Source organism: Amblyraja radiata, chromosome 5 (genome assembly GCF_010909765.2).
Source record: "Amblyraja radiata isolate CabotCenter1 chromosome 5, sAmbRad1.1.pri, whole genome shotgun sequence".
Taxonomy (NCBI): domain Eukaryota; kingdom Metazoa; phylum Chordata; class Chondrichthyes; order Rajiformes; family Rajidae; genus Amblyraja; species Amblyraja radiata.
Window position 1 is genome coordinate 23,777,943 of NC_045960.1, and position 27,446 is coordinate 23,805,388.

The window sequence follows — 27,446 nt, forward strand, 5'->3', positions numbered from 1 at the left end:
AGTACAAAGTCCAGTGACAGAACAGGGAGGTCAGGATGGTACTGACCTGTACACTGCAACTGGTTGGCAGTTCCCTGCAGAATCTACTAGCTTTAAAATAAACTGAAATCATAAACCATGGCCTGGTTTGCTCCAGTGGAAGAACCAATCTCATCATTCAAAGAAGCAGAAGGGCTCCAAACTATAGTCCCTCATTAACATGTGAAAAACATGTCAATTTATCCATGTTGCCAGTTAGGATATTCTGGTGTGCACAAAATGAAATCCTCATTTTCCTACACAAGTCGCAAAACTTTGTCGACACCCTTCATGTGGTGACTATTGCATACCTTGGGTATATAAGCAAAGAATTTCACTGTGACTTGTACATGTGACAATAAAGTATACATTCATTCAAATAATTAATTAAATGTGAAACAAAGCAATTTTTCAGAGATTGCAAAGATGCATATTTTGTATGTTTGCTTACACAAGAAACTAACTAATGGAGGCTCTTCACGGTGTTATTCCTAGGGCATGGTAACAGCTAGGGGGATGTCTTGTAAATACCACATCCCTTATCAGTAATGGGGAGAATGAATTCAGCATCTGTAGCCTAACCTAAGGCAAGGCAATTGCCACAGGCCACGTTCTGTGGCACAATTACTTTGTCACTTTGTCACATTGAACAAAATGTCAATAACATGGTTAATTACAGAAAATAAGCCAACGCTACTGCTTCATTGTGTAGGAAGGAACTCCAGATGCTGCTTTAAACCGTAGTCACAAAAAGCTGGAGTAACTCAGCGGGTCAGACAGCATCCCTGGAAAAAGAGGAAAAGGTGACATTGAGTCCAGACCCTTCTTCATTGTTGATGGGTGACGAATCTTTCATAAAAAGATCTGCAGCAGTTCAAGAAGGAGACTTACTTGACAGGAAAGAGACTCGTGTTTAAGAGCAGTGACAAAAAAAAGTCTAAGTGGAGGTGATGGGGATTATTCTTAAAAGCAAAAAGTTGTTATGGTCTGACATGCATTGTCTGAAGGGGAAGTGAAGAGTAGCTTTCATAATAGAATTACATGTAATTTAAAAATGGAGAAAACTGCATGATGGTGAGCAGTATGCTGAACTTGGGTCAAAGACAGAATTGGTTTGGTTAGAGACAGAAACAGCAGAGAGAACATTACACAGTTGGGTGTATTCCAGGGGGCAGGGATTTAGATTCTTAGCCCACTGGGATCTGTTTTGGGGCAAGGATGAATTGTACAAAAGGGATGGGTTGCACCTTAACAGGCAGGGGACCAGCATTCTGGCAGGCAGGTTTGCCACTGCTACACAGGTGGGTTTAAACTAAATAGCGGGGAGGGGGGGGGGGAGAGAGGAGACAAATTGGATATATAAGGGTGGAGTTAAAGGGAAAGAGAGTACAGAAAACGTTAAGAAAGACACCAGAATTAATGGGGCAGAAAGCTCTCAAAGGGATAGGAGTGTATGGCCAAGTGAAAAAGGATTCAATGTGAAAGGTGAGGTGAGTTATGGATTAAAAGTATTATATGAATGCATGAAGTATAAGAAGTAAAGTGGATGAGCTTGAGGCTCAGTTGGAGATTGGTAGATATGACATTGTGGGGATTACAGGGACATGGCTGCAGGAGGATCACGACTGGGAACTGAATATTCAGGGTTATACATCCTATAGAAAGGACAGGCTGGTGGGCAGAGGAGGCGAGGTAGCTCTGGGAAATTCAGTCCCTTGCAGGGGGATGACATAGGGACTGACGATGTAGAGTCGCTGTAGATAGAATTGAGGAATTGTAAAGGTAAGAAGATACTAATGGGAGTTATCTACAGGCCCCCAAACAGCAGCCTAGATATAGGGTGCAAGTTGCAGTAGGAGTTAAAATTGTCATGTAACAAAGGTAATGCCACTGTGCTTATGGGAGATTTCAATATGTAGGTAGACTGGGAAAATCAGGTTGGTTCTGGACCCTAAGAAAGGGAGTTTGCAGAATGCCTCCGAGATGGATTCTTAGAGCAGCTTGTACTGGAGCCTATCAGAGAGAAGGCAATTCAGGATTTAGTGTTGACTAATGAACCAGATTTAATAAAGGGAACTCAAGGTAAAGGAACCTCTAAGTGGTAGTGACCATAATATGATAAGTTTTAACCTGCAATTTGAGAGGGAGAAGGTTAAATCAGAAAAGTAATTGAACAAAGGGGACTATGAAGGCATGAGAGAGGAGCTGGCCAAGGTCGACTGGAAAAGGATCCTAGCAGGAATGACGGTGGAACAGCAATGGCAGGAATTTCTGGGCATAATCCAGGAGATGCAGGATCATTTCATTCCAAAGAGGAAGAAAGATTCTAAGGGGAGTAAGAGGCAACCGTGACTGACAAGGGAAGTTAGGGATGGAATAAAACTAAATGACAAGGTGTATAACATAGCAAAGTGTAGCAGGATTGGGCAACTTTCAAAGGACAACAGAAGGTAACAAAAACAGCAATATGGGGTGAAAAGATGAAGTACGAAGGTAAGCTGGCCAAGAATGCTTCTTGGTATGTTAGGAGAAAAAGACAAATGCGGGTCCCTTGAAGGCAAAAACAGGTGAAATTATTATGGGGAACAAGGAAATGGCAGAAGAGATGAACAGGTACTTTGGTTCTGTCTTCACTAAGGAAGACACACACACAATCTCCCAGATGCACTAGAGAACAGAGGATATAGGGAACAAAGAAATTTGCATTAGGCGAGAAATAGTATTGGGTACTGATGGGATTGAAGGCTGATTAAATACCCAGGGCCTGAAGGTCTGCATACCAGGGTACTCAAGGAGGTGGCTCTAGAAATCGTGGACACATTGGTGACCATTTTCCAATGTTCTATAGATTCAGGATTAGTTCCTGTGAATTGGAGGGTAGCTGAGTTATCCTGAGTTATCCCACTTTTCAAGAAAGGAGCCAGAGAGAAAACAGGGAATTATAGACCAGTTAGCCTGACATCGGTGGTGGGAAAGATGCTGGAGTCAATTATTAAAGAAGTAATAACGGCGCATTTGGATAGCAGTAGAAAGAGTGGTCCAAGTCAGCATGGATTTATGATGGGGAAATCCTGCTTGACTAATCTTCTGGAATTTTTTGAGGATGTGACAAGTAAAATGGATGAAGGAGAGCCAGTGGGTGTACTGTATGTGGACTTTCAGAAAGCTCTTGATATGTTCCCACACAGGAGATTAGTTGGCAAAATTAGAGCACATGGTATTGAGGGTAGGGTATTGACATGGATAGAGAATTGGTTGGCAGAGAGGAAACAAGGAGTAGGAATAAACGGGTCCCTATCAGAATGGCAGGCAGTGGCGAGTGGAGTGCCACCCAACTGGAATTTAGAAGGATGAGAGGAGATCATATAGAAACTTATAAAATTATAAAAGGACTGGACCAGCTAGATGCAGGGAAAATGTTCCCAATGTTTGGGGAGTTCAGAACCAGGGGCCACAGTTTAAGAATAAAGGGGAGGCCATTTAGGACTGAGATGAGAAAAAAGTTTTCACCCAGAGAGATGTGAATTTGTGGAATTCTCTGCCACAAAGGCCAATTCACTGGATGAATTTGTACAATAGACAATATGTGCCGGAGTAGACCATTCGGCCCTGCGAGCCAGCACCGCCATTCAATATGATCATCCACAATCAGTACCCCGTTCCTGCCTTCTCCCCAATCGCCCTGACTCCGCTATCTTTAAGAGCCCTATCTAGCTCTCTCTTTAAAGTATCCAGAGAACCGGCCTCTAACGCCCTCTGAGGCAGAGAATTCCCCAGACTCACAACTCTCTGTGTGAAAAAGTGTTTCCTCATCTCCGTTCTAAATGGCTTATCCCTTATTCTTAAACTGTGGCCCCCGGTTCTGGATTCCCCCAACATTGGGAACATGTTTCCTGCCTCTAGCGTGTCCAAACCTTTAATAATCTTATATGTTTCAATATGATTAAAAAAGAGTTAGATAGACCTCTAGGGGAATCAAGGGATATGGGGAGAAGGCAGGCACGGGTTACTGATTGTGGATGATCAACCTCGATCACAATGAATGGCGGTGCAGGCTCGAAGGGCCCAATGGCCTCCTCCTGCACGTATTTTCTATGTTTCTATGAAACTCACAAGGAGAACGTGCAAACTCAACTCCTGCAGCACAGTGGTAGAGTTACTCCAATACAGAGCAAGAGATCAAAGTTCAATCCTGACTACGGGTCCTGTCTGTATGGAGTTTGAATGTTCTCCCTGTGACCGTATGGGTTTTCTCTGTGTGCTCCGGTTTCCTCCCACACTCAAAAGATATACAGGTCTGTAGGTTGATTGACTTCGGTAAAATTGTAAATTGTCCATAGTGTGTAGATAGTGCTTGTGTACTGGGTGATCGCTGGTCGACATGGACTCAGTGAGTCGAAGGGGTAGTTTCCTGCTGTATGTCTAAGTGGAATAACATCAAACTAATGCGAGCGATGGTCGGCATGGACTTGGTGGGCCAAGAAGCATGTATCCATGCTCAGTCTCTAAACTAAACTGAACTTAAGATATTTTGGAGATACATTAAACTGCAGAAGCAGAAATCTTAAATGAAACAAAGTGTCAGAGTAACACAGCAGATCATGGTGTATATGATGGGGAGAAAATGAGGAGGATGTTCAACTTGAATGACCTTTCATCATGAAAAAGCTGAAATGCAGTTAAATTAGATTGCAGTGCTGATCAGGCAAAACAGGCAACTAGATGCTACAAAAGGAAGGTTGGGTTTAGTTATGTTTTAATTATAAATAGACCAAGACGGACCAATCTCAAACTGGATTTTGTAAAGATAAAAATGTGAATAATGTGTAAAAATTAACATCAATCTGAACGAAACTTGATAAAAAACACACCACAGGACAATGGTGAGTAAGGTGGTCCAAAAATTGTAGCGCTATCGTGTACCGTTTTGGCATAATTCAGGGCATGAATCAAACAGGCAGACTCACTAACAAACAAGATGAGAGTTTTAGTAATATATAGTAATCCAAGTGGTACCCGTTGGGCCCGTTCCTCCAACGCAATAACCCACCACTCACCCGTTCCCCCAACGCAACCCGTTTCCACCACTCACCCATAGCCCTCAACTGTCCCCACCATCCCACAAGGAAAGTTCTGGAAATGAAACTTCTCCCCTATTCCCCCCCCCCCCCCCCCACCAATGAAAACTGACCGCTGACCTCCGCCCCCCCCCCATCCCACTCCCCCACAAGTTCTGGAAATGAAACCTCTCCCCTATTCCACCTCCCCCCCCGCCCCACACGGAAAATTCTCTTAATTAAACCTCTCCCCTAATCAACCTCCCCACAATGAAATGGGGAGCTTCCCCCATCCCACAAGGAAAATTGCAATTTTTTCCTGAGTAAATGAAACCTCTCCCCTATTTCACCCCCCCCCAATGGAAAAACCTCTTCCCAAGAAATCTAAATGAGATTCCAGTGTGATGTACCCATTCCAACGCAACCTGTTCCCCCAACTCATCAAGTCCACTCTGCCATTCAATCATGGCTGATCCATCTTTTCCTCTCAACCCCATTCCTCTGCCTTCCCCCCCATAACCCCAACACACTTACAGATCAAGATTCATACTGATGTTGGCTGCGACTATCTTCTTATTTATTTGTTATTTATGTAGTCGAATGCAGAGACCAAAAATATTCACGGCAACAGTTTAACTGTTTGTAATCACTAGTTTCTTATCCATCAAAAACTGCATTATTTAATCAGATCAAAAACAGCTTTAATTAATCAGACCTAAAAAAAAAACTGCAGATATACAATGATTCAAATTTAGGTAATCCATTCTGTTATAAAACACATTTTCAGTCAGGTTTTTTCTGCTTGTATAGTTTTTGAGAACTCCCAAAGCATATATTTACCTTTGATTGAAGCATGTAAATCTCCTCATTTAATTGAGGAAGTTTCTTCAGTTCTTCATTTTTGCCAACAAGTTCTTCTTCTTTCCTTTCCAGCTTTTCTTTCAGCTTTTCAACCAGGCCGTGCTCTGTGCTCCATTTCTCATGTGCCTCTTCTAGTTTTTGCAGTAGGACAAGTTCCCTACATACGCTACCGGGCTCCGACAATCTTTGTCCATTTCCTTTTGAAAGCTCCCAATTGTCTCTTGTAATTAACTATAACAAAAAGTATGGTATTGTAGGAAATATACATAAAGTATCTATCCTCTGACTTTACAGATCGTCAGCACATTGCACATCAGTAATCCTGATACAGACTCATTAACAAAAGCCAGATTTTATACTTATTTTAACAAACTTATTTTATACACAGTATTATGGTTCGAGTTGACTTATTTATTTAGTTTAGAGATACAGCGCCGAAACAGGGCCTTCGGCCCACTGCGTCTGCACTGACTAGCGATCCCCGCACGCAAATGCTATCCTGACGACACATACTAACGATAACTTACAATTCGACCATGCCAATTAGCCTACAACCTGTACGCATTTGGAGTGTTGGACGAAACCAGAGCACCCGGAGAAAACATGTGCAGGTCACGGGGAGAATGTACAAACTACATACAGACAGCACCCGTAGTGCGGATCGAACCCGGCTCTCTGGCACTGTAAGGCAGCAACTCTACCGCTGCAGATAATTGGGTCGGGAGCCTTCTTTCGGTATATGGTCTATGTTTTGGTGTGCCATAGATAATATAAATGCCATTAAGGAATATATCAAATATTCCTTTATACATGGTTAATACCTTAATGTGATTAATAATTATTCTGATTATCTGGTGTTTGGGAGGGTTTTAGATAGAAACAAGGATATGCAGGGAAAGAAAGAATATGGATGATGTGCAGACAAATCAGACTAATTTAACTTGAACTTATGTTCGGCACAATCATTGTGGGGTGAAAGACCTGTTGTTGTGTTGCACTGTTCTATGTTGAAACAAGGAACTGCAGATGCTGGTTTACACAAAAAGGCACAAAGTGCTGGAGTAATTTAGTGGGTCAGGCAGGATCTTTGGAGAACATGGATAGGAGACGTATCGGGTCGGGACCCTTCTTTCAGTCTATGTTCTCTGTTTAGGTATGTAATAGGTATAGTATAAGTGCAAATATTCCTTTACACGTGGTGAATTTATTATCGATCTATTGACAGGAAGAATGTTGCTTTACTTGTTCTGGTGCGAGGCCACCAAGTAATTTTGTATGATTTGGCCCACTGTTCATCTGTCGCTGAAGTGGTGTAAAGGATGACTGCATTGAAGTAAACAGTGGATTTTCAAGGTTATTTTCTGCAGGTTTTTGTTTTTCTGATCTGATTGTCTGTGTTATAAATAACTGTCCTAGTTGAGAAAAGGGAAATAAAGTAAAAAATTATATACTATCATTTCAGCATAAAAAGCATGATTTAATTTTTGTGGAGGATAAATAACTCGCATTGACAAAAAAAAGACTAGTATAATACATAATATAGAGATGAATGTGGTAAGAATAGAACACCAATCAAATGATGCTAGTTTTATAAAAAATATCTTATACAATACTTCCTAAGATTATTCTCGTCACTTTACATCAAAGCAATATGTCTCTACAGTGTGTAGTAGGGCATAGTTTAGTTTAGTTTAGAGATACATCGTGGAAACAGGCCCTTAAAAAACTTGATCATATTTCAATGTTCCTTCAGTTACGATAAATGAAATTCTGCAAAGATTCTGCAAAATAGCAATGTGCAAATATCTTTATCAGACAGACTGCAGTTGTTCAAAGCATCCTTATCTCAAAAATAACTTGTGTAGACCATAAACATTGGATTTGCCAATAACGGCAAAACTCCAAGAATTAATGGGGAAAATAAAATGAACACTCTGACGGGTTGGCTACATTTCAAAATAAATACTCTCTATAATTTTCGAATCTACTAGAAAAAAAAGGATATTACCTTTAGGTCTGCCTTTTGTATGGTCAGGTGAGGATCTAGTTGTAAAGCCTTTCACTGGCACAGCTTGCTTTGTTGGAGATAAATGAGTCGGTTTTTCACTAGCACCAAGGGGATCTTTTTTCAATGTACTAACTTTGCCATATCCCGAGCTTCTGACAGATGTGTAGTTTCCACCAAAGTGCTTCTTGTTCGTTAAGCTTGGGCTTTTGGCCTTGGCGTAAATCTGCACAACAATTGGATGACGTTATTCCACGGCAGGAGAAAAATAAATAAATCAGACTAATTGTGTGTATCATTTTTTTATATTTTCGAAAAATCAGTCAACTGAAGCATATTACACTTAGAAACAGTCCTATAATCCCACAATTATGGCAAGACCCAAGATTAAATCGGCCATTAGATCAAATGGTTTTTGATTATAAAACAATACTTTCTTTAAAAATGGCGAATGAATGACCTAAAAGGTTCTTCCTGCTTTTATAAAACATAGATCTCTACCACATAGTACTGAGTATTATTTGGGGTGGAGAAATAAATGATAGGGGGATCAGTTTGTACTGTCTCAGTATAATCATAAAATATAGCAGATTTAAACCATTTGGCCCATCGAGTCTATACCTTTCGATCATGATTAATCTGCCTTTACATCTCAACCCATTCTCATGCTTTCTCCATATATCCTTTGACATCCTTACTAATTAAGAACCTATCAATCTTTGCTTTAAACATACACAATGACAGCTGTCTGTGACAATGAATTCTACAGATTCCTCTGGCTAAAGACATTTGTCATCTCTATTCCAAAGGTACATCCTTTTATTCTTGAGGCTGTGTCCTCTGGTCCTAGATTCTCCAACCATTAGAAGCATCCTCTCCACTTCCACTCTGTCTCAGCCTTTCATTATTCGCTCGGCTTCAATGAGATCCCTCCTCATTCTTCTAAACTCCAGCCGGTACAGTCCAAGAGCCATCAAACGCACGTTGTACATTAACCCAATCATCTCCAGGTCTGTTTAGAAATGGGATGGGGAGGTAAAATGGTTGGCAACCGAAGCACCTGCAGACTTTTTGTGGACAGTGCACGTGTTCGGCAAAATGTCACCCATTGGTCTCGCCAATGAAAAGGCAGCCACATTGTAAATACAGTAGACAAGGTATGATGAGACGCACTGGAACCTCTGTCTTAGTTGAACAGTACTTGGGGGTCCCTGGATGGAAGTAAAAGAGGCACAGGAGCATGTGTTACATCTCCTGCCGTTGCAAGGGAAAATGCCCTGGGAGGGGTCGGGTTAAGTGGGATGGAGTTGTGGAGGTAGTTCGCTACAGAAACGGGTGGGGATGGCAAAAAGTGACACTGTGGTGGTGGAAATGTCTGAACATTTAGTCTCCTTTAACTTCTAGCCTTTATTACATACTCCACCCATCTGCCAATACCACCCCTCTCCATCTGTATCTATTAAACACATATCATGACTTTGTCCTAGTCCATCTTTCTGCCCCCTACTTCAATCAGTCTGAGGAAGGGTACTGACCCAAAACATGATCTGTCCATTCACTCCACAGATGCCGCCTGACCCAGTGAGTTTCTCCAACACCTTATTTTTATACTCAGCATTCCAGCATCAGCAGTTCTTTGTGTCTCTATGCCGGCCATCTACCTATCCTGCTGTAAATTTCAACAATTGCTCAATTTAATTTCAATTCCTGATGTAAACAGCCAACATTTAATTCCAGTGCATCATCCAAGGTCTCAGTCAAATGAGGAACTTTAGTTTATAAATTGTCAGTGCATAAGAAGCAAAATCTATACTTCTATTATTCACTGAATGCCAATCTAGAAATGTTTGTTAAAGAAGAACAAAAATGGGGTCTGCAGTCCCTCAAACTCCAACATTTAAGTTGTAAAAGTAATGTTGCACCTCAATCCCATTGTTATTGCCTCTGCTCTGATTTCTCACAGAAGGTATTACTGAAAAAAGATATTGGTTGCAAAATTGAAAACTCCAACAGTCCGTGAATTTAAAAAAAAGTATGTTGCTTTCATTTCGAACAAAAACAGTCAATTGCTCAAAAAATCTGTCATTTCAAATATGATGTATAGTCTTAAATCTTTATTCAGTGTACCTGCTACTCAAGTTGTTGAGAATAATTGTGTGCTCACTATAATCATAAAGGAATAAACCAGTCAACATTTAAATATAACCTTAAAAGATCAGTGCTTTCATCGGGATTTTTTTTTCAAATTTTAGCTTTCAAAAATATTCAGAAAAAAATTTGCATTGAATCATTGAAAGATACAGCATGGAAGGAAGTAGGCCCTTTGGCCCACCAAGTACACGCCGACCACCAATCACCCGTTCGCACTAGTTTTATGTTGTCCCACTTTGTAAATTGCTCTTTGTGTGCAAGGAGTGGATGAGGCCAAATAACCTACAAACCCATATGCCTTTGGGATGTGGGGAGAAACTGCAGTAACCAGAGGAAACCCAAGCAGAATGTGCAAACTCCACATAGACAGCACCTGAGGTCAGGATCAAACCCCAGGCTCTGGTGCAGCGGCAGCTCCACCAGCTGTTCCACTGTGCACATTATTTTGCAAGTTCTGCTGTGACATCATTGCAATTTGCACACATCTTCATTAGACTGTTGGTAGAAGACAGATGAGGGATTACATTCCTCACACAAGGTTGCTTGCCAGAAACATTATAATGCATCGCCTGGAACCTTTGTCCGATATTAGCATTAAGATAAATTGTTAGAGCACTGAATTCTGTCAAACCACCTTACAAAAATTGGCATGGGAATAGAGTACAGGACTAAAATAAGAAAACATATTTTATTCTCCAGCAATGCCAGTACATGACACAGACCTGAAAACAGTAGGGACACACAGACAAATATAATGAAAGATAAATGAAAATAATCTTATAATCCAATATTGACTATATTTGAACACAGAGGGCCAAAGTAAAAGTTTGCATAATATATAAAATGAATAATGTGTACCTGGTAATCTCGGTGGGAAACAGCTTGTGAAGTGGAAGCTATGAGACTGTGTTTGCTTGCAGAATCATTTTTTATTTCATTAATTAAGGCTTCCACATCATCATCAGAAATTCTACTTGTGTGGTTTGCATTTTCCTTCAATGAACTCTCAGATACTTCTTGGTATGTGTGTCTTTCACATGAAGTGTTAGAGTTAAGCTGTGGTTGAAAGAGACTCGGACCACTGGAATCCATCTGTTTACTGCATGTTGCTGCAACTTCACCCTCCTGCTGGGCATTTGTACTACCAAGTGAGAGATTAGGAAAATGATGACATTGCATTTGTAAGATCTGGATGCAAATGCCTAACCAAAATGAAGTACAATTATGACCTAATCTTTGTATGCAAAAAAACCCACCTGCAAAAAAAGATGCCAAGCGCTAGAGTAACTCAGGCCAGGCAGCATCTCAGGATAACATGGATAAGTGATGTTTAGAGTCAGGACTCTTCTTCAGACTGTAAAAGTCTTCAGGCTCTTCTTTAGTCTGAAGGAGGCTCTCAACCCGAAACATTACCTATTCACATTATCCAGAGATGCTGCCTGACCAGCTGAGTTAATCCAGCACTGTCTTTTTTATGTAAACCAGCACCTGCAGTTCTTATAATCTACATTTCTGACAAACATATACAATATGGAAATATATACATTAAAAAAAAAAACCCAAAAACTAAATAAAACACATATTAAAAGAAAAGAATGCTACAAAAATTGGTCATGTCTGAGCTTCTGTAAAATGTCATATTACTATTTCAAGAGGAGTTTTTTCCTAATACTCAGCAGTAAAGAGATATAACAGACCTGTGCTGTTATTAAATGGCACATCACAATCAAACCACTGTGTTCAAGTTCTCGAATAAGTATAGATTTATCAAAGAATATTTGGAAAAATTACAGATATCAGTGATAGCAAAAGAAAATCCAAATGCTATTTTAGACAAATCATTTCAAGGCTATGATTAAAATAGATTGTCGTATAATTGGTAGAAAATTGTATCTTCAAGTAATGGAAATGCTTGTTCAGTGGTGATAATACAAAACGTTGTAGTCTTGTCATGGACTCACAGAGCCCAGAAACAGTCACTGGCCCAACTTGCCCTGGGCCTACCAAGATGCCCCATCTACACTAGTCCCATCTGCACACGTTTTGGCCCATATCCCTGTCCTACCCAGGTAAGTATCCAAATGTCTTTTAAATATTTTATTATACCTGCCTCAATTACCCTCTCTGGTAGCTCATTCCCTATACCCACCACCATGTGCTAAAAACAAATTGCTCCACAGGTTCCCACTAATCACTTTCTATCACTTTCAACCATGATTGAATGTCGGAGTAGAATTGATGGGCTGAATGGCCTAAATTTGCTCCTAGAACTTATGAACTATCATTAGATTCTTTCTCCAAACATGCTTGTATACTGGCAGAATTTTTTCAAAGTTTTCTGCTTTACCTAATTTCCAGCATCGACAGTTTTTACTTCTTGAGCGTCAATAAGCTACCTACATGTTAGCTTATTCTCCCATTGATGAAATTCTGTGTGTGTCAAAAATGTCAACCACAGTGAATTTATATTTACATCCAATTTAAGGATGCTCAATGCGGTTTTCACAAAATGTTCATTAAACAAATGAAAAGTGGCATGACAGCCACTTATCATGAAAACAGCCAGAAAAGCAGGCAAAAAAACTAAACTGCTTGGAGATCACAAAATAAAATATAAATAAATATTGTGAAGCTTGAACCAGATAATTGTAATTATCATTAATTGATTTTTTTCTTACCTTATTGAATGCAAGTCAAATCCTCTTGGAAATAGAGCATCCCCTTTAATAGGTTTCATTAGTTCTTCCACTGTAGGCAAATCTTAAAAATATGCCATTCATTTGTAAGTTTTGATCCACAAGAAATAAGAACAAAACCAAGCTGATTGTTCGCAAATGTCACATATTCTAGCATCAAGCCTCCATTTTCTCCTCTTTAATTTCACTTATTATTCCCTTTTTTAAAAAAAAGTATTTGCATTGCATCTTCTGCAGGCCACCAAAAACAATTTGCAACCAAAAAATTAATTTTGAAGTATATTATTCAGTGTTGTGCAAGTAAACAAGACAAATGCATTTGAAGTAGTAAACCAGCTAGTCTGATATTCTTGGTAGAAAAAAGTTCCCAGGATACTAATAGGACTCTATGTGTAGTGCCATGGGATTTTAAGTTCTGGAGTGGAGCTCAAACCCTTTATCTAATGACTCAGTGTGGAGAGTGAGCCAATCTCGTACTTAATGTATTTGAAAATATCAACCACCTGTGATAAAGCTAAAAAATTTCAACTACAATTCATTCAAAGTGCTTTGCTCCATTTACACAGGTTGCACAGAACATTAATGTCTAATTTCCCAAGTGCTCTAATTAAAACAAAATTATCATACTAAACCCAATATTACAATCTCTGTTGAATTAATTTGCCGATTATATTTAATCAGTTTGACATTGCAATGTTAATTTCTTCCAGTTGAAGGAAGAAAAACATAGCAAATGTCTCAATGTTGATTGGGTCATTTTCAGTAAATCTTCCCACATTGTATATTTATGTTCAAAGAGACACAAGGAACTGCAGGTACAGGAATCTTGTGCAAACCACAAAGTGCAGGAGGAACTCAGGGGATTAAGCAGCACCTGTGGAGGGAATGGATAGGTGTTATTTAGGGTCTGGACTCTTCTTCAGACTGATTGCAGTGGGGAGAAGGCTGGAAAAGAGAAGTGGGGGCAGGAGAAAGTCTTAAGAGGTGGATGCATGGAGGTGCAATGGAACTTAGAAGTGCTGATGCAGGATTCCAAAAAAGTTAATTTGCAAGTTGAATTTGGAATATTGAGAGCAATTCTGGGCACCATATCTGAGGAAGGATGTGCTGGCGCTGGAGACAGTCCAGAGGAGGTTTACAAGAATGAGCCCAGAAATGAGTGAGCTAATATATGATGAGGTTTGATGGCACTGGGCCTCTAGAATCATAGAGTAATAGTGGAAACAGGCCCTTCGGCCCATCTTGTCCACACCGGCCAACATGTCCCACCTACACTAGTCCCACCTACACTAGTCCCACCTGCCCGTGTTTGATCCATATCCCTTCAAACCTGTCCTATCCTTTGAAATCCAAGTACCTATCTAACTGTTTCTTAAATGTTGGGATAGTCCCTGCCTCAACTACCTCCTCTAGCAGCTTGTTCCACACACCCACCACCCTTTGTATGAAAAGGTTACCCCTCACATCTCTATATGTAACTAAAAGTCTTCATCTTGTTTGTCTGTGTGTGCCCACGATGTGTCAATCTGCTTTACCTATCTTCTTCCAAACGCTAGGCCACAGCCTTCCCATTTTCACATATCCTACTCACATTTTCCCCGTTGTGGCGATAAACATCATCCCGTCGCAATCCCACCTATATTTCTGAAGTTATTGATCCTTTAAATTTTAAAAACAGCCCCAAAAACTCACCCATTTTGGAAAAAACCCGAGTGACGTCACAATGCACTCACAAGGCAGGACGTGACACTCCGGGAGGGAGGGCCACTCCAGCGCTCGCGGTGAACGAGGAGTGGTGGCAGCTGCCCGTTTACTTGGTGGGGAGGGTAGTGTCGCGGGTCCAGCCCAGTGCTGGAGCTGAAGTGAGGGCCGAGCCCGGGGCTTGGGATGGGGCTGTGACCGGGGTCGACAAAGAAGCGGCTGCTGGAACCAAGGACGAGCCTGGGTCAGGGACGAGCCCGGAGATGAACTCGGTGCCTGGACTGGAGCCCAGGCGGTGGCCAAGCTAACGGCTGGATTCTATAGCCAGGGCCGGGCCGAGTACAAGAACCAGACCCTGGCACTGATCTACGACTTGGGTAGGTCTTGGGGCAGGGAATGGGAGTGAGGGGAGGAGGATGAGGGAAATGAGGAGGAGGGAGATGGGGTGAGGAGTGTGGTGGTAGAGGGAGATGGGGGGGGGGGGGGCGGGGGGGTGGAGGAGGAGATGGGGAGGGATGGTGCAGGGAGCTGCCCCCTCCCTATCTACCCTCACGACCCACCTCCCTCTCCCTCCCCACCCTCCCCCCTCCCTCTCTACCCCCGTCCTTCTCTGCCCCTCTCTCTCTCTACCCCCCTCCCCTCCCTCTCCCTCTCTACCCCTCCCCCTCCCTCTCTACCCCCTCCTCCTTAGTTTCGGTGAAGATTGTAAATTGTCCCTGGTGTGTCGAATAGTGGTAGTGTATGGGGATTGCTGGTCGGCAAGAACTCAGTGGGCCGCAGGGCATGTATCCGCGTTGTACCTCTAAACTAAACTAAAGGTGGAGACTGAGACCTTTGGTATAATTAAGGCACAAAGAACAACATTTCTAAAGAGCAAGAATTATGGGGAAAGTGCCGAAAAATGTACTTAAGAAATTTGGATCAGCCACAATAGAGCAGGCTTGAGCAGCTGAATGACTTACTCCTGCTCCTCACCAACAACTTCTCCATATTGAAGCAACAAACAGGAAAGCACACCTACATCTCTACTTCCTTAGAAGGCTTAGGAAGTTTGGCATGTCCCCTGTAACTCTCACCAACTTCTACAGATGCACCATAAAAAGCATTTTATCAGGATGCATCACAGCTTGGTTTGGGAACTGCTCCATCAGAGACTGCAAGAAATTACAGCGAACTGTGGACGCAGCGCAGACCATCACACAAACTAACCTCCCTTCTATTGACTCAATTTACACGTCACAATGCCTCGGCAAGGCCAGCAGCATAATCAAAGACGATTTGCACCCTGGCCACTCCACCTTCTTCCCTCTCCCATCAAGCCAAAGATACAAACGTGTGAAACACACACCTGCAGATTCAGGGACAGTTTCTTCCAAGCTGTTATCAGGCAACCGAATCATCCTACCACAACCAGAGTGCAGTGCTGAACTACTATCTACCTCATTGGAGACCCTCGGACTATCCTTGATTGGTCTTTGTTGGCTTGCACTAAACGTTATTCCCTTATCATGTATCTATACACTGTAAATTGCTCAATTGTAATCATGTATTGTCTTTCTGCTGACTGGATAGCACACAACAAAAGCTTTTCACTGTACTTGGTACACGTGACAATAAACTGAACTGAACTACTTCTTATGATCTTATTTGGTACATTAGCCAACTAAATAAGCACACTTATTTTACAAGGAAATGAGTGACTCAAATTTAACTCATTTTTCTGCTCACCAGATTCAGTTGTGGAAATATTCTTTGCCGAGTCTCCAACATGGCTCTGAGGATGCAGAGCAAAGTTAGTGTCTCTTCCATTTATTGAATCTTGTCCCGCCCCTGTACTTTCCAGAGACTGATCAATTTTACGATACGCTTGATGTAGGGCTTCAATATCACTGTTAGTTTGCCCACCGGAAATAGCTGGAAAAAAAAATCATTAATACAAAATCTTCCCAAACATGATGCAGTAATATGATGTAGTAACTTTGTACTTGCTTCACAAGATGAACAATATTGATATCCCTACTTACTGGATTACTTCACGACAGCACACTTAACAAAACTTAATAGTTTACCAAAATCTCTGCAATCAAACTAAATTCCACACAGGAATGCAAGTTTTTAACTATTGACATTGTACATACAATGCCCTCCATAATGTTGGGACAGAGTCACATCATTTATTTATTGCCCCTGTGCTTCACAATTGGAGATTTGTAATAGAAAAAAAATCACGTGGTTAAAGTGCACATTGTCAGATTTTATTAAAGGAAATTTTTTATACATTTTGGTTTCACCATGTAGAAATTACTGCTGTGTTTATACATAGTCCCCCCATTTCAGGGCACCATAATGTTTGGGACATATGGCTTCACAGGTGTTTAATTGCCTCCTTAATGCAGGTATAAGAGAGCTCTCAGCACCTCGTCTTTCCATCACCTTTGGAAACTTTTATTGCTGTTTATCAACATCAAGCCCAAAGTTGTGTCAATAAAAGTCAAAGAAGCCATTAACAATCCCCGACACTTCCGCCAGCTGATGATTCAGTAAAGCTTGAGTTAGTTTACCCAACCCATTGTGTGCTGTCTGTTTTTTAAGTAAGGAACTTTATCACTATCAGGTCCCCCCTCAACAACTGGCATTCCACAGAAAACAATCCAAGTTTGTCCAACCTCTCCCTGTAACTAATACCTGCGAATCCAGAATCCAAACCTCATCTGTATCCTTTCCAAAGCCTCCATATCTTTCCTGTAAAGGGGCGACAAGAACTGCACATAATACTCCACAGTCATTCTATGCAAAATCCTATAAAGCTGCATTATGATGTCCTGACTTATACTCAATGCCCCTACCTATGAAAGCAAGCATACAGTATGCCTTCTTTACTGCTCTAACTACATGAGCTGTCACTAACAGGGAGTTATGGACTTGAACCCCAAGATCCCTCTGTACATAAATGGGGTTAAGGGTCATGCCATTAACTGTATATTTTCCCCTTACATTTGACCTCCCAACATCTCATACTTGCTCAGGTTAAATTCCATCCTTTCAAGAAAATGCAGAGAATGCCCTGAAATGACTGAAGTGTTTCAGCTTTTAATGCAATCTGAACATAAGTTGTAGTGGTTTTGCAAAATGATTTCTTATACTAATTTACTTAATGAACAGCAAAATCTACCTTGAAGTGATGTAAATTAGGCAATGCTTAGGAATGGATTTTTGAAAAAACAACCAAAGATATCTATATTACTAAAAGTCTGATCTTGACCACTTTTGGCCCACTGTGGTGCGATTTCTGAGAGAACGCTGCCACCTACGCCCTTCATTTTTGGACACCTCGCTCAGAGACCCCCTCCGCCTTCCTGGACCAGAGGATTTTTCCCATCGATGAAAAATCAGAGAGATATTAATGTTTTTTAAAAATTCCCCATTCTCTCTGCTGCCCCCGCTGGCGGCAGGGGGAGGGTCTATAAAACCCGGAAGTGTCGTGCCTCAGTCAGTCTCTGCCAGACCCAGGAAGCAAGAGGGTCACTGCTCTGAGCTGCTAATAACACTGAATGCACATCTACTCCACGGTGAGGCCCCTCGATGTGGCTGTAAAGTGGCTGCAGCCAAATTGTTTCCTTGCCTTTTAAAAAAAGTTTGTGTTCACAAAATGAATTTTGGTTGTCAGGTGTGGCTGCGGCCCAATTGTTTGCCTCGCCTTTTTAAAAAAGTTTGTAAAAGCTCCGGCGGTCTCGGAGCTGGGGCAGCTTTCCAGCGGCAGCCGTCCGACTCCGGAGCTGTGGTGTTCCGACGGCAGCGGCGACCCGACCTCGCAGCTGGGGCAGCAGCAGCGGCGACCCGGCCTCATAGCTGAGGCTGGGGCAGCGGCAGCGGCGACCCGACCTCGCAGCTGGGGCAGCGGCAGCGGCGACCCGGCCTCGGAGCTGGGGCAGCGGCAGCGGCGACCCGGCCTCGGAGCTGGGGCAGCGGCGACCCGGCCTCGGACCTGGGGCAGCGGCAGCGGCGACCCGGCCTCGGGAGCTGGGGCAGCGCAGCGGCGACCCTACCTCGGAGCGGGGCGGCATTCCGGCAGCGGCGAGACCACCTCGGAGCTGGTGCAGCGGCGACCCGACTGGAGCTGGGGCAGCGGCGACCCGACCTCGGAGCTTGGGGCAGCGGCGCCCGACCTCGAGCTGGTGCACGGCGAACCGACTCGTAGCTGTGGCAGCGCGACGCCTCGGAGCTGGGGCAGCGGCAGCGGCGACCCGGCCTCATAGCTTGGTTCTGGGGCAGCGGCAGCGGCGACCCGGCCTCGGAGCTGGGGCAGCGGCGACCCGACCTCGGAGCTGGGGCAGCGGCAGCGGCGACCCGACCTCGGAGCTGGGGCGGCGTTCCGGCAGCGGCGACCCGACCTCGGAGCTGGGGCAGCGGCGACCCGGCCTCATAGCTGGGGCTGGGGCAGCGGCAGCGGCGACCCGGCCTCGGAGCTGGGGCAGCGGCGACCCGACCTCGGAGCTGGGGCAGCGGCGACCCGACCTCGGAGCTGGGGCAGCGGCGACCCGACCTCGGAGCTGGGGCAGCGGCGACCCGACCTCGGAGCTGGGGCGGCAGTCCGGCAGTGGCGACCCGACCTCGGAGGGTCGGCCGCGGGCCCAGTGAACGACATCGTCGGGAGCTCACAGGTCACAGATTGGTGACCTGTTCTCCGGAGATCCCGCAACAACAGCTGCGTCCGCTGGACTGGAGGGCTGCAGCTTCGACCACCCCGAGTTGCACCGTCCCATTCGCGGAGCTCGGATTCAGCCGCGGGACTGACATTACTTACCATCGCCCGGCGGGGTCACAACATCCGAAGCCTGGATCGCCTCGGCGCAGAGGGAGAATAAGAAGGGAAGAGACAAAGACTTATGCCTTCCATCAGTGAGGAGGTGTCTGTGGTGAACTCACTGTGGTGGATGTTAATTTGTGTTTATTGTGTGTTTTTGTCATTTTTACTATATGTAGGACTGCAAGGCAACAACATTTCGTTCAGACCGCAAAGTCTGAATGACAATAAAGGCTAATTTGACTTTGACTTTGTTTATTACTTACCTGTGGCATTCATTTGAGATGCTGTGTCCAGTCCAATTTTTCCATCTGTTGATTGTTTTTCCATAGATCGGTCATCCCCAGATTGTAATAACTTATGTGTATCCAGCGTTGAATCTAATGAATCTAGCAGTATGACTATAATTTATAATAACAAATAAGTACAGCTCACAGCAACCCAAGCTCTGACTAATAGCCAGGTAATCAAATTGTATACAAATGCATTACACAATCACTGCAGAAGAATTGCTAATGCCAAATAATTACCAGAAACCAGCGGTTTCTCTCTCCCTCTATTCATTTCAAATCGGTAACATGCATATTTCGAGGTGGTTAAACACAAAATGATCATTGAACAGGTAAGCAGTTACACTACTCACTATATATACACTGCAGATGGATGCAAGATACTGTGACATAAAAGAAGAGAGTGATTTTTTTAGTGAAGCTCCATGATTATTCTAATTAACACCAGAGATATTCGTTGTGGAAACAGGCCCTTCGTCCCACTGAGTCTGTGCTGACCAGTGATCATCTCGTACACTAGCACTACTCTACACACTAGGGACCATTTACAATTTTACAGAAGCCAATTATCTTTCAAACCTGTACGTTTTCGGAATGTGGGAGGCAAGCGGTGCACCCAGAGAAAACCCATGCGGTCACAGAGAGAATGTGCAAACTCCATACAGATAGCACCCATAAGCAGGATCAAACCCAGATCTCTGGTGCTGTAAGGCAGCATTTCTACCACTGCTCCATTGATAATTCTGATTAGGAACAGGGGATATTTTGTAAGACATCTTCGATATTTAAATATAACCAACTATGATTTTGTATTTTCTATGGTAGACAATTTTCTAGTTATTTGGTAATTCCTTATCTTTTCAACTTAGTCTATCTACTGTTTCTCTTTTCTGGAGGAGTTAATGTTAAAAAAAAAGCTTTACACAGAAGCCTCAAGATTTGTTTCCAGTCTGGTTGTTGAATAATTTCCCTCTTTGGGTATGCTAAACATATAAATAAAATGGTTGCAAAGAAAGCAAAATATTGTAACTTACAAGGGGACAATGTAAATACGATTAACATTAAAGTATCTTCTTGTATCACACAGAATAGTACCACCCTTTGGCCAAACATTATACCAAGTTAAACTGATGTCTGCCTGCATGTGATCCATAGTTTTCTATTTCCTGCATATCCATGTGATTACCTAAAAATGTTATGAAGATGTGAAGAAATCTAAGAAACCTCACATACATGACCTTGAACCACAGAGTCATACAGTCTTTGGCCTAATTTGACCACGCCAGCCAACATGTCCAATCTACACTAGTAAATCCTGTCTGTGTTTGCCCCATATCCCTCTAAACCTGTCCTATCCATGTACCTGTCTAAATGTTTCATAAACATTGCAATAGTACCTGCCTCAACTAACTCCTCTGACAGCTTGTTCCATACACACACCACCCTTTTATTGTGAAAAAGTCTGATCCCTATTAAATCTTTCCCTCCATCACTTGGTGCAGTCACTGCTGCTTCATGGTAGGGTTTCCAAAATAAACTGACTGAAGCGACGCAAATTGCAAAAGATTCAAATATCTTGCAAGACCTATATTTTTATTTAGAGAAGGAACCTGGGCTGGTGACAATGATGTCTAACAACATATAATTACCTAGCACCAATGACAATTGAATACATTCAAAGAACTTGAGAAATACAAGTGTCATCTTTACCTTGTACATTGGTAACGTTTCGATCAGTTTGCAAACAGCCACTTACATCAGTAAAATTTAAACAAAAATGGGAAATATTCAGGTGTCAATGATTCTAGAAATATAAAGGGAAATGCTTACCTTTTGCTAGCATGCCTGGCTTTACTTCCTAAAATAAAAGTAATGCAGATTAATTTGGTTATTTCAAACAGCACATACAGTGCCTTCAATTATGTCTGGGACAAAGACCCATCCATTTATTTATTTGCCTCTGTACTCCACAATTTGAGATTTGTAATAGAAAAAAAGCACATGGTTAAAGTGCACATTGTCAGATTTTAATAAAGGCCATTTTTATACATTTTGGTTTCACCATGTAGAAATGACAGCTGTGTTTATACATAGTCCCCCATTTCAGGGCACCATAATGTTTGGCTTCACGGGTGTTTAATTGCCTCCTTAATTCAGGTATAAGAGCTCTCAGCACCTAGTCTTTCCTCCAGTCTTTCCATCACCCTTGGAAACTTTTATTGCTGTTTATCAACATGAGGACCAAAGTTGTGCCAAAGAAAGTCAAAGAAGCCATTATGAGATTGAGAAACAAGAATAAAACTGTTAGAGACATCAGCCAAACCAAAGGCTTACCAAAATCAACTGTTTGGAACATCATTAAGAAGAAAGAGAGCTTACTAATCACCAAGAAATACAGAGGCTACACTGCAAGATGCAAACCACTGGTTAGCCGCAAAAATAGTATGGTCGGGTTACAGTTTGCCAAGAAGTGCTTAAAAGAGCAACCACAGTTCTGGAAAAAGGTCTTGTGGACAGATGAGACGAAGATTAACATATCAGAGTGATGGCAAGAGCAAAGTACGGTGCAGAGAGGAACTGCCCAAGATCCAAAGTTCATGGATGCCACCTAATGTGTGAAACACGGTGGTGGGGGTGTTATGGCCCGGGCATGTATGGCTGCTGAAGGTATTGGCTCACTTATCGCCATTGAAGACACAATTGCTCACAGGAGAGCTTCCGGTGGCAACGCAAGCAGATGGCTGCTTAATTTCGAGCTCCCGATAGCAAGTTTAAAATTAGCCTCCCTTAATTCACTAATTGCTACATAATTCATTGTTTTCTGTTTTGGAATGAGTGGGGGAAGTCAACTAGAAGTCAAAAGAAACGTGACGGACGAGAAAGAAAGAATTCACCGGAGATGGACAAAGCTCAAAGCTCAAAAGATGACTCAGCAGAAACCGTGCGCTCAATGCTACACAATATCAGTAAGGAAATACATGACTTCAGGGCTGAATATAAAGTGGACTTACATAAATTTAAAGAAGAAATCAAAGAAGACATGAAAACCGAACTCAGAGTACTGAAGCAAGAAATTTATCATAAACTTTCTGCAAACTCCAAACAAATCCACGCCCATGAAACTAGACTAAACAAAGCTGAAGCACGAATTGAAGAGGCTGAGACAATTAACATGGCTGTGAAAAATGTGCTGTTTAAATCTATGAAAAAACAGAAAGCCATGCAAGAAAAACGGACTGATTTGGAAGGACGGTCTAGACGAAATAACATTCGCATCTACGGCGTAACTGAAGAGAAAGAAGGCAAATTTATGTCTGAATTTGTGGAGCAACTTTTAAAAACTGAACTCGTAATAACAACGGACACCAACGTACGGATCCAGCATGCGCACAGAGCTTTGGCTCGCAAACCGGATGGTAATTCACCACCTAGGTCTATAGTGGTAAATTTCCTGGAGTTTAATACCAAAGAAATGGTATTGAAAAAGGCCTGGGGAAAGAAGATAATGATTGACGGGCGACGTCTATCATTTGACCACAACTATGCAACGGAGGTTGTCCAGAAGGCATATAAGGGAATAAAGAGGGCCCTGAAGGAGAGAGGTGTCCGCTTCCAGACCCCGCTGGACAAGATGCGTATTCCCTGGGACTCTGGAACATGCACATATCATAGTGCACAAGACGCAGCGCAGGAATTGAGGAGGAGAGGCTACTCCGTGGAGACACCTGATTACAGCGCTGAGGAGCGGGCGGACCCAGAGATGGAGCGTCTTCTCCAGGCTTTGACATGGCAGAGAGTTGGAAAGAGGAGCGAAGATGAGAGTGAGACAGCAAGAGAGCGACTACAGGAGTCTGAGCAGACCCCACCCAACTAGCTTTTATAGTGTCACAAATTCTTTTGGACTAAAAAATAAGTGCTACCGGGTGACGTTGGATGATACTAGGATGCGTGAAATGGAGTGTTTCACCTCTAGTGAGGGCCCTCTGGGAGGAGGCTTTCCCCTATACCTGCCAACGGGGACTCAATAATAATAATAATACATTTTATTTATGGGCGCCTTTCAAGAGTCTCAAGGACACCTTACAAAAATTTAGCAGGTAGAGGAAAAACATGTAAGGGGAATGAAATAAATAGTAGACATGACTAGTACACAAAGTAAAGACAGAATTCAATACAAAACACAATATGAGGCAATTAATGCACAGATGAAAAGGGAGGGGGACGTGGGGCTAAGGATAAGCAGAGGTGAAGAGATGGGTCTTGAGGCGGGACTGGAAGATGGTGAGGGACACGGAATTGCGGATCAGTTGGGGGAGGGAGTTCCAGAGCCTGGGAGCTGCCCTGGAGAAGGCTCTGTCCCCAAAACTGCGGAGGTTGGATTTGTGGATGGAGAGGAGCCGGCTGATGTGGATCTGAGGGACCGTGAGGGTTGGTAGGGGGAGAGGAGGTCAGTGAGATATGGGGGGGCCAGATGGTGGAGGGCTTTGTAGGTGAGGATCAGGATTTTGTAGTTGATCCGGTGGGAGATGGGAAGCCAGTGAAGTTGTTTGAGGACTGGAGTGATGTGATGCCAGGATTTGGTGTGGGTGATGAGTCGGGTGGCTGCGTTCTGGACCAGTTGGAGTCGGTTGATGTAGGTGGAGCTGATGCCAAGGAGAAGTGAGTTGCAGTAGTCCAGTCGGGAGGAGATGAAGGCATGGATGAGTCTTTCAGCAGCGGGAGGTGTGAGAGAGGGTCTGAGTTTGGCGATGTTGCGGAGATGAAAGAAGGAGGTTTTAATGACATGGCGGATGTGAGGCTCAAGGGAGAGGGTGGAATCAAAGATCACGCCAAGGTTGCGGGCCTGGGGAGATGGGGAGACAGTGGTGCCGTCGATGGTGAGAGTGAGACTCAGGGTGGAAAGGAATCACCCTTACTTGGAAGTCAACTGTTTTTTCTTTTCTTTTCTTTTTTTTATTTGGCACATGTTGTCCAGATGTTCAGACCTGCACAGTTTCAAGTTATCTGGAGATTTATGAATGCAAGACAGGAGTAGGTAAATTAAATGTCACGTAATACTATCAAATTGGTGTCACTCAATGTAAATGGGATGAATAATCCAGTTAAAAGGAGCAAGGTCCTGGCTAAACTGAAAAAAGAAAAGTCCCAGGTACTATTTTTACAAGAAACCCACCTGCCTCAACAAGAACATGAGAAACTAAAACGCTTTGGCTTTAGAAATGCATTTTATAGTTCCTATAAAACTAGCCAAAAGAGGGGAGTGGCTATCCTTATTACAAATGCAGTCCAATTTGAATGCCATAAAGAAGTCAGGGACAAAGAGGGAAGGTATGTATTAGTTAAAGGAAAGTTGGAAAACAAAGTCGTGACACTGATCAATGTATATGCCCCCCCAGAGAGTACCAAATGTTTTTTCAAAACTCTGTTTGACATTATTGCTTTAGAGACTGAAGGTATTTTGATATGTGGAGGGGACTTCAATGTGGTCATGAATCATAATTTGGATACAACAAGCCTAAAAAAACCCAAGATGCATCTGACCAAGTTTATTAACACATCAGTACAGGAAATGAGCCTAATTGATGTTTGGAGAGAACTTCACCCTTTAGAAAGGGACTACACACACTATTCAGTACCTCACTCAGTCTACTCCAGGATTGACTACTTTTTAATGAATACGGGTGAAAGTCACAGGATCACAGAGTGTAAAATCGGGGTGGCAGATGTATCTGATCACAGTGCGATCAGCTTGACAGTACACCTGAATAGTAGAAAAAGAAATACTGTTTGGAGGCTCAATGTGGGTATTTTGAATAATAAGGCAAATGTGGAACAAATAAGGGAAGAGATAAAAAGGTACATAGAAGAGAATGATAACGGGGATGTGGATCCTGTAATACTGTGGGATGCTATGAAGGCAGTTATACGTGGAAAGCTGATCGCCCTGACATCATCACAAAAAAAGGCCCGGCTAGCTATGTATGAACATAAAGTAGAAAAACTGAAAGAATTGGAGAAAAAACATAAAAACATACAGGGTCAGTTGGTACTAAAACAGATTAAGGAAAAAAGGGGGAGATGGATGAGATCCTCAGGGGAGATATGGAAAAAAGGGCAAGAGTCGTAAAGCAGACCTATTATGAAGCAGGTCCAAAAGCAACTAGACTCCTGGCCAGACTCCAAAGCAGGCCTCTAATACAATTCATAAAATAAGAGATCCTAAAACCAATCAATTATCACATGAGCCAGATGAGATTGAAAGAATATTTGAAGAATACTATAAGAAACTCTATTCTAAACCACCATCAGCTGACGAAAGGACAATGAGAAGTTTTCTTAACTCACTTGATCTGCCATCCATTGGTGAGACACAAAATAATACCATTACGTCACAATTTACGGTTAAGGAGCTGGAAGCTGCAATCAGTAGACTCAAGGCTAGTAAATCACCAGGCAGCGATGGGTTTCCACCAGAATGGTACAAGGCCTTTAAGAAAGAGCTAACACCTCTGCTCCTGTCTTGCTTTAACTGGACCCTTAAAGAGGGCAGGGCTCCCCCATCATGGAAGGAAGCAATTATTACCATTTTACCCAAGGAAGGCAAAGACAAAGAGCAATGTAAAAATTTCGGGCCAATCTCAATTTTAAATGTAGACTACAAACTATTTACCTCAATCATTTGCAAATGACTCGAGACTTTTGTACCAGATCTGATTAATGAAGACCAAACTGGATTTATTCGGGGGCGTCAAACACAGGATAATATTAGAAGAACCCTCCACATTGTGGATAATGCTAAAAAAAAGGGTGCAAATATGGTCCTGGTCAGTTTAGATGCAGAAACAGCCTTTGATAGTGTTAGTTGGGTATTCTTATATGAAATACTGAGGAGATTTGGTTTCAATGAAGATGCAATTCGGTGTATTAAAACAATATATCAGGAGCCTACAGCTAGGATTAAGGTAACTGGAAACATATCAAAAAGGATCCAGTTAGAGAGGGGCACAAGGCAAGGATGCTGTCTTTCTCCTACTCTCTTTGTTTTGTATATTGAACCCTTAGCACAAGCAATGGCAGAGAGAAGACCTGCAGGGGGTCAAAATAGGGGGGAAAGAACATATAATTGGTCTTTTCGCTGATGATATCATTATTTTTCTTGAACGACCAGATATATGTCTCCCAAATCTAATGAACCTATTTGAAACATATGGATACTACTCAGGGTATAAATTGAATATAACAAAAATACAAATTATTTCATTTAATTATTCTCCATCCCAACAAATCAGAGATGCATATAATCTGAACTGGAACTCTAAAATGATGCAGTATCTTGGTGTAACTATAACCAAAACACTTTGCAACTTTTTGAAACTAATTATAACAAAATTGAAGAAAACATCAAAAATGATATTGAGAGGTGGTCGACCCTTCCTCTAGACTTCAGTGCCAGAATACAAAAGGTAAAAATGAATATCCTACCTAAACTACTATATTTATTCCAATCTCTCCCAATTAATGTTCCCCGAGATAAATTCATAGCCTGGGATAAAATGATCTCTAGATTCATTTGGAATAGCAAAAAACCAAGAATAAAACTAACAACACTTCAACTGCCAAAAAGCAAGGGTGGAATGGCTTTACCAAATCTGAGGGAATACTTTTATGCAGCTCAACTCAGACCTCTGGCTTGTTGGTGTAGACCTGATTATGAATCTCGATGGAAAGAAATGGAAAGGGAGATACAGGGTTACCAGACCCAGATTTTGGTGGGAGACAAGGGGCTTTGAGACATGCTATGGATCCAATAGTAGCATTTACGTTAGAAATATGGAATGTTATAGTGGAAAAATACAAATTAAA

The 27,446-nt window shown here is 42.5% G+C and overlaps 1 protein-coding gene across 2 annotated transcripts in view; it reads right to left on the reverse strand.

Annotated features, from left to right (window-relative positions):
- The window catches only part of cep162 (centrosomal protein 162), a 120,628-nt gene that overhangs the window by 59,636 nt on the left and 33,546 nt on the right, over positions 1-27,446 (reverse strand). For both annotated transcript variants that reach the window (XM_033020791.1, XM_033020790.1), the window contains 8 exons: positions 21,414-21,441; positions 19,560-19,694; positions 16,218-16,403; positions 12,771-12,852; positions 10,951-11,233; positions 7,945-8,167; positions 7,179-7,348; positions 5,916-6,167 (listed from right to left, as the gene is read on the reverse strand). In XM_033020791.1, the coding sequence (XP_032876682.1) occupies positions 5,916-6,167; positions 7,179-7,348; positions 7,945-8,167; positions 10,951-11,233; positions 12,771-12,852; positions 16,218-16,403; positions 19,560-19,694; positions 21,414-21,441 (1,359 nt within the window). The remainder of the gene's footprint in view (positions 1-5,915; positions 6,168-7,178; positions 7,349-7,944; positions 8,168-10,950; positions 11,234-12,770; positions 12,853-16,217; positions 16,404-19,559; positions 19,695-21,413; positions 21,442-27,446) is intronic.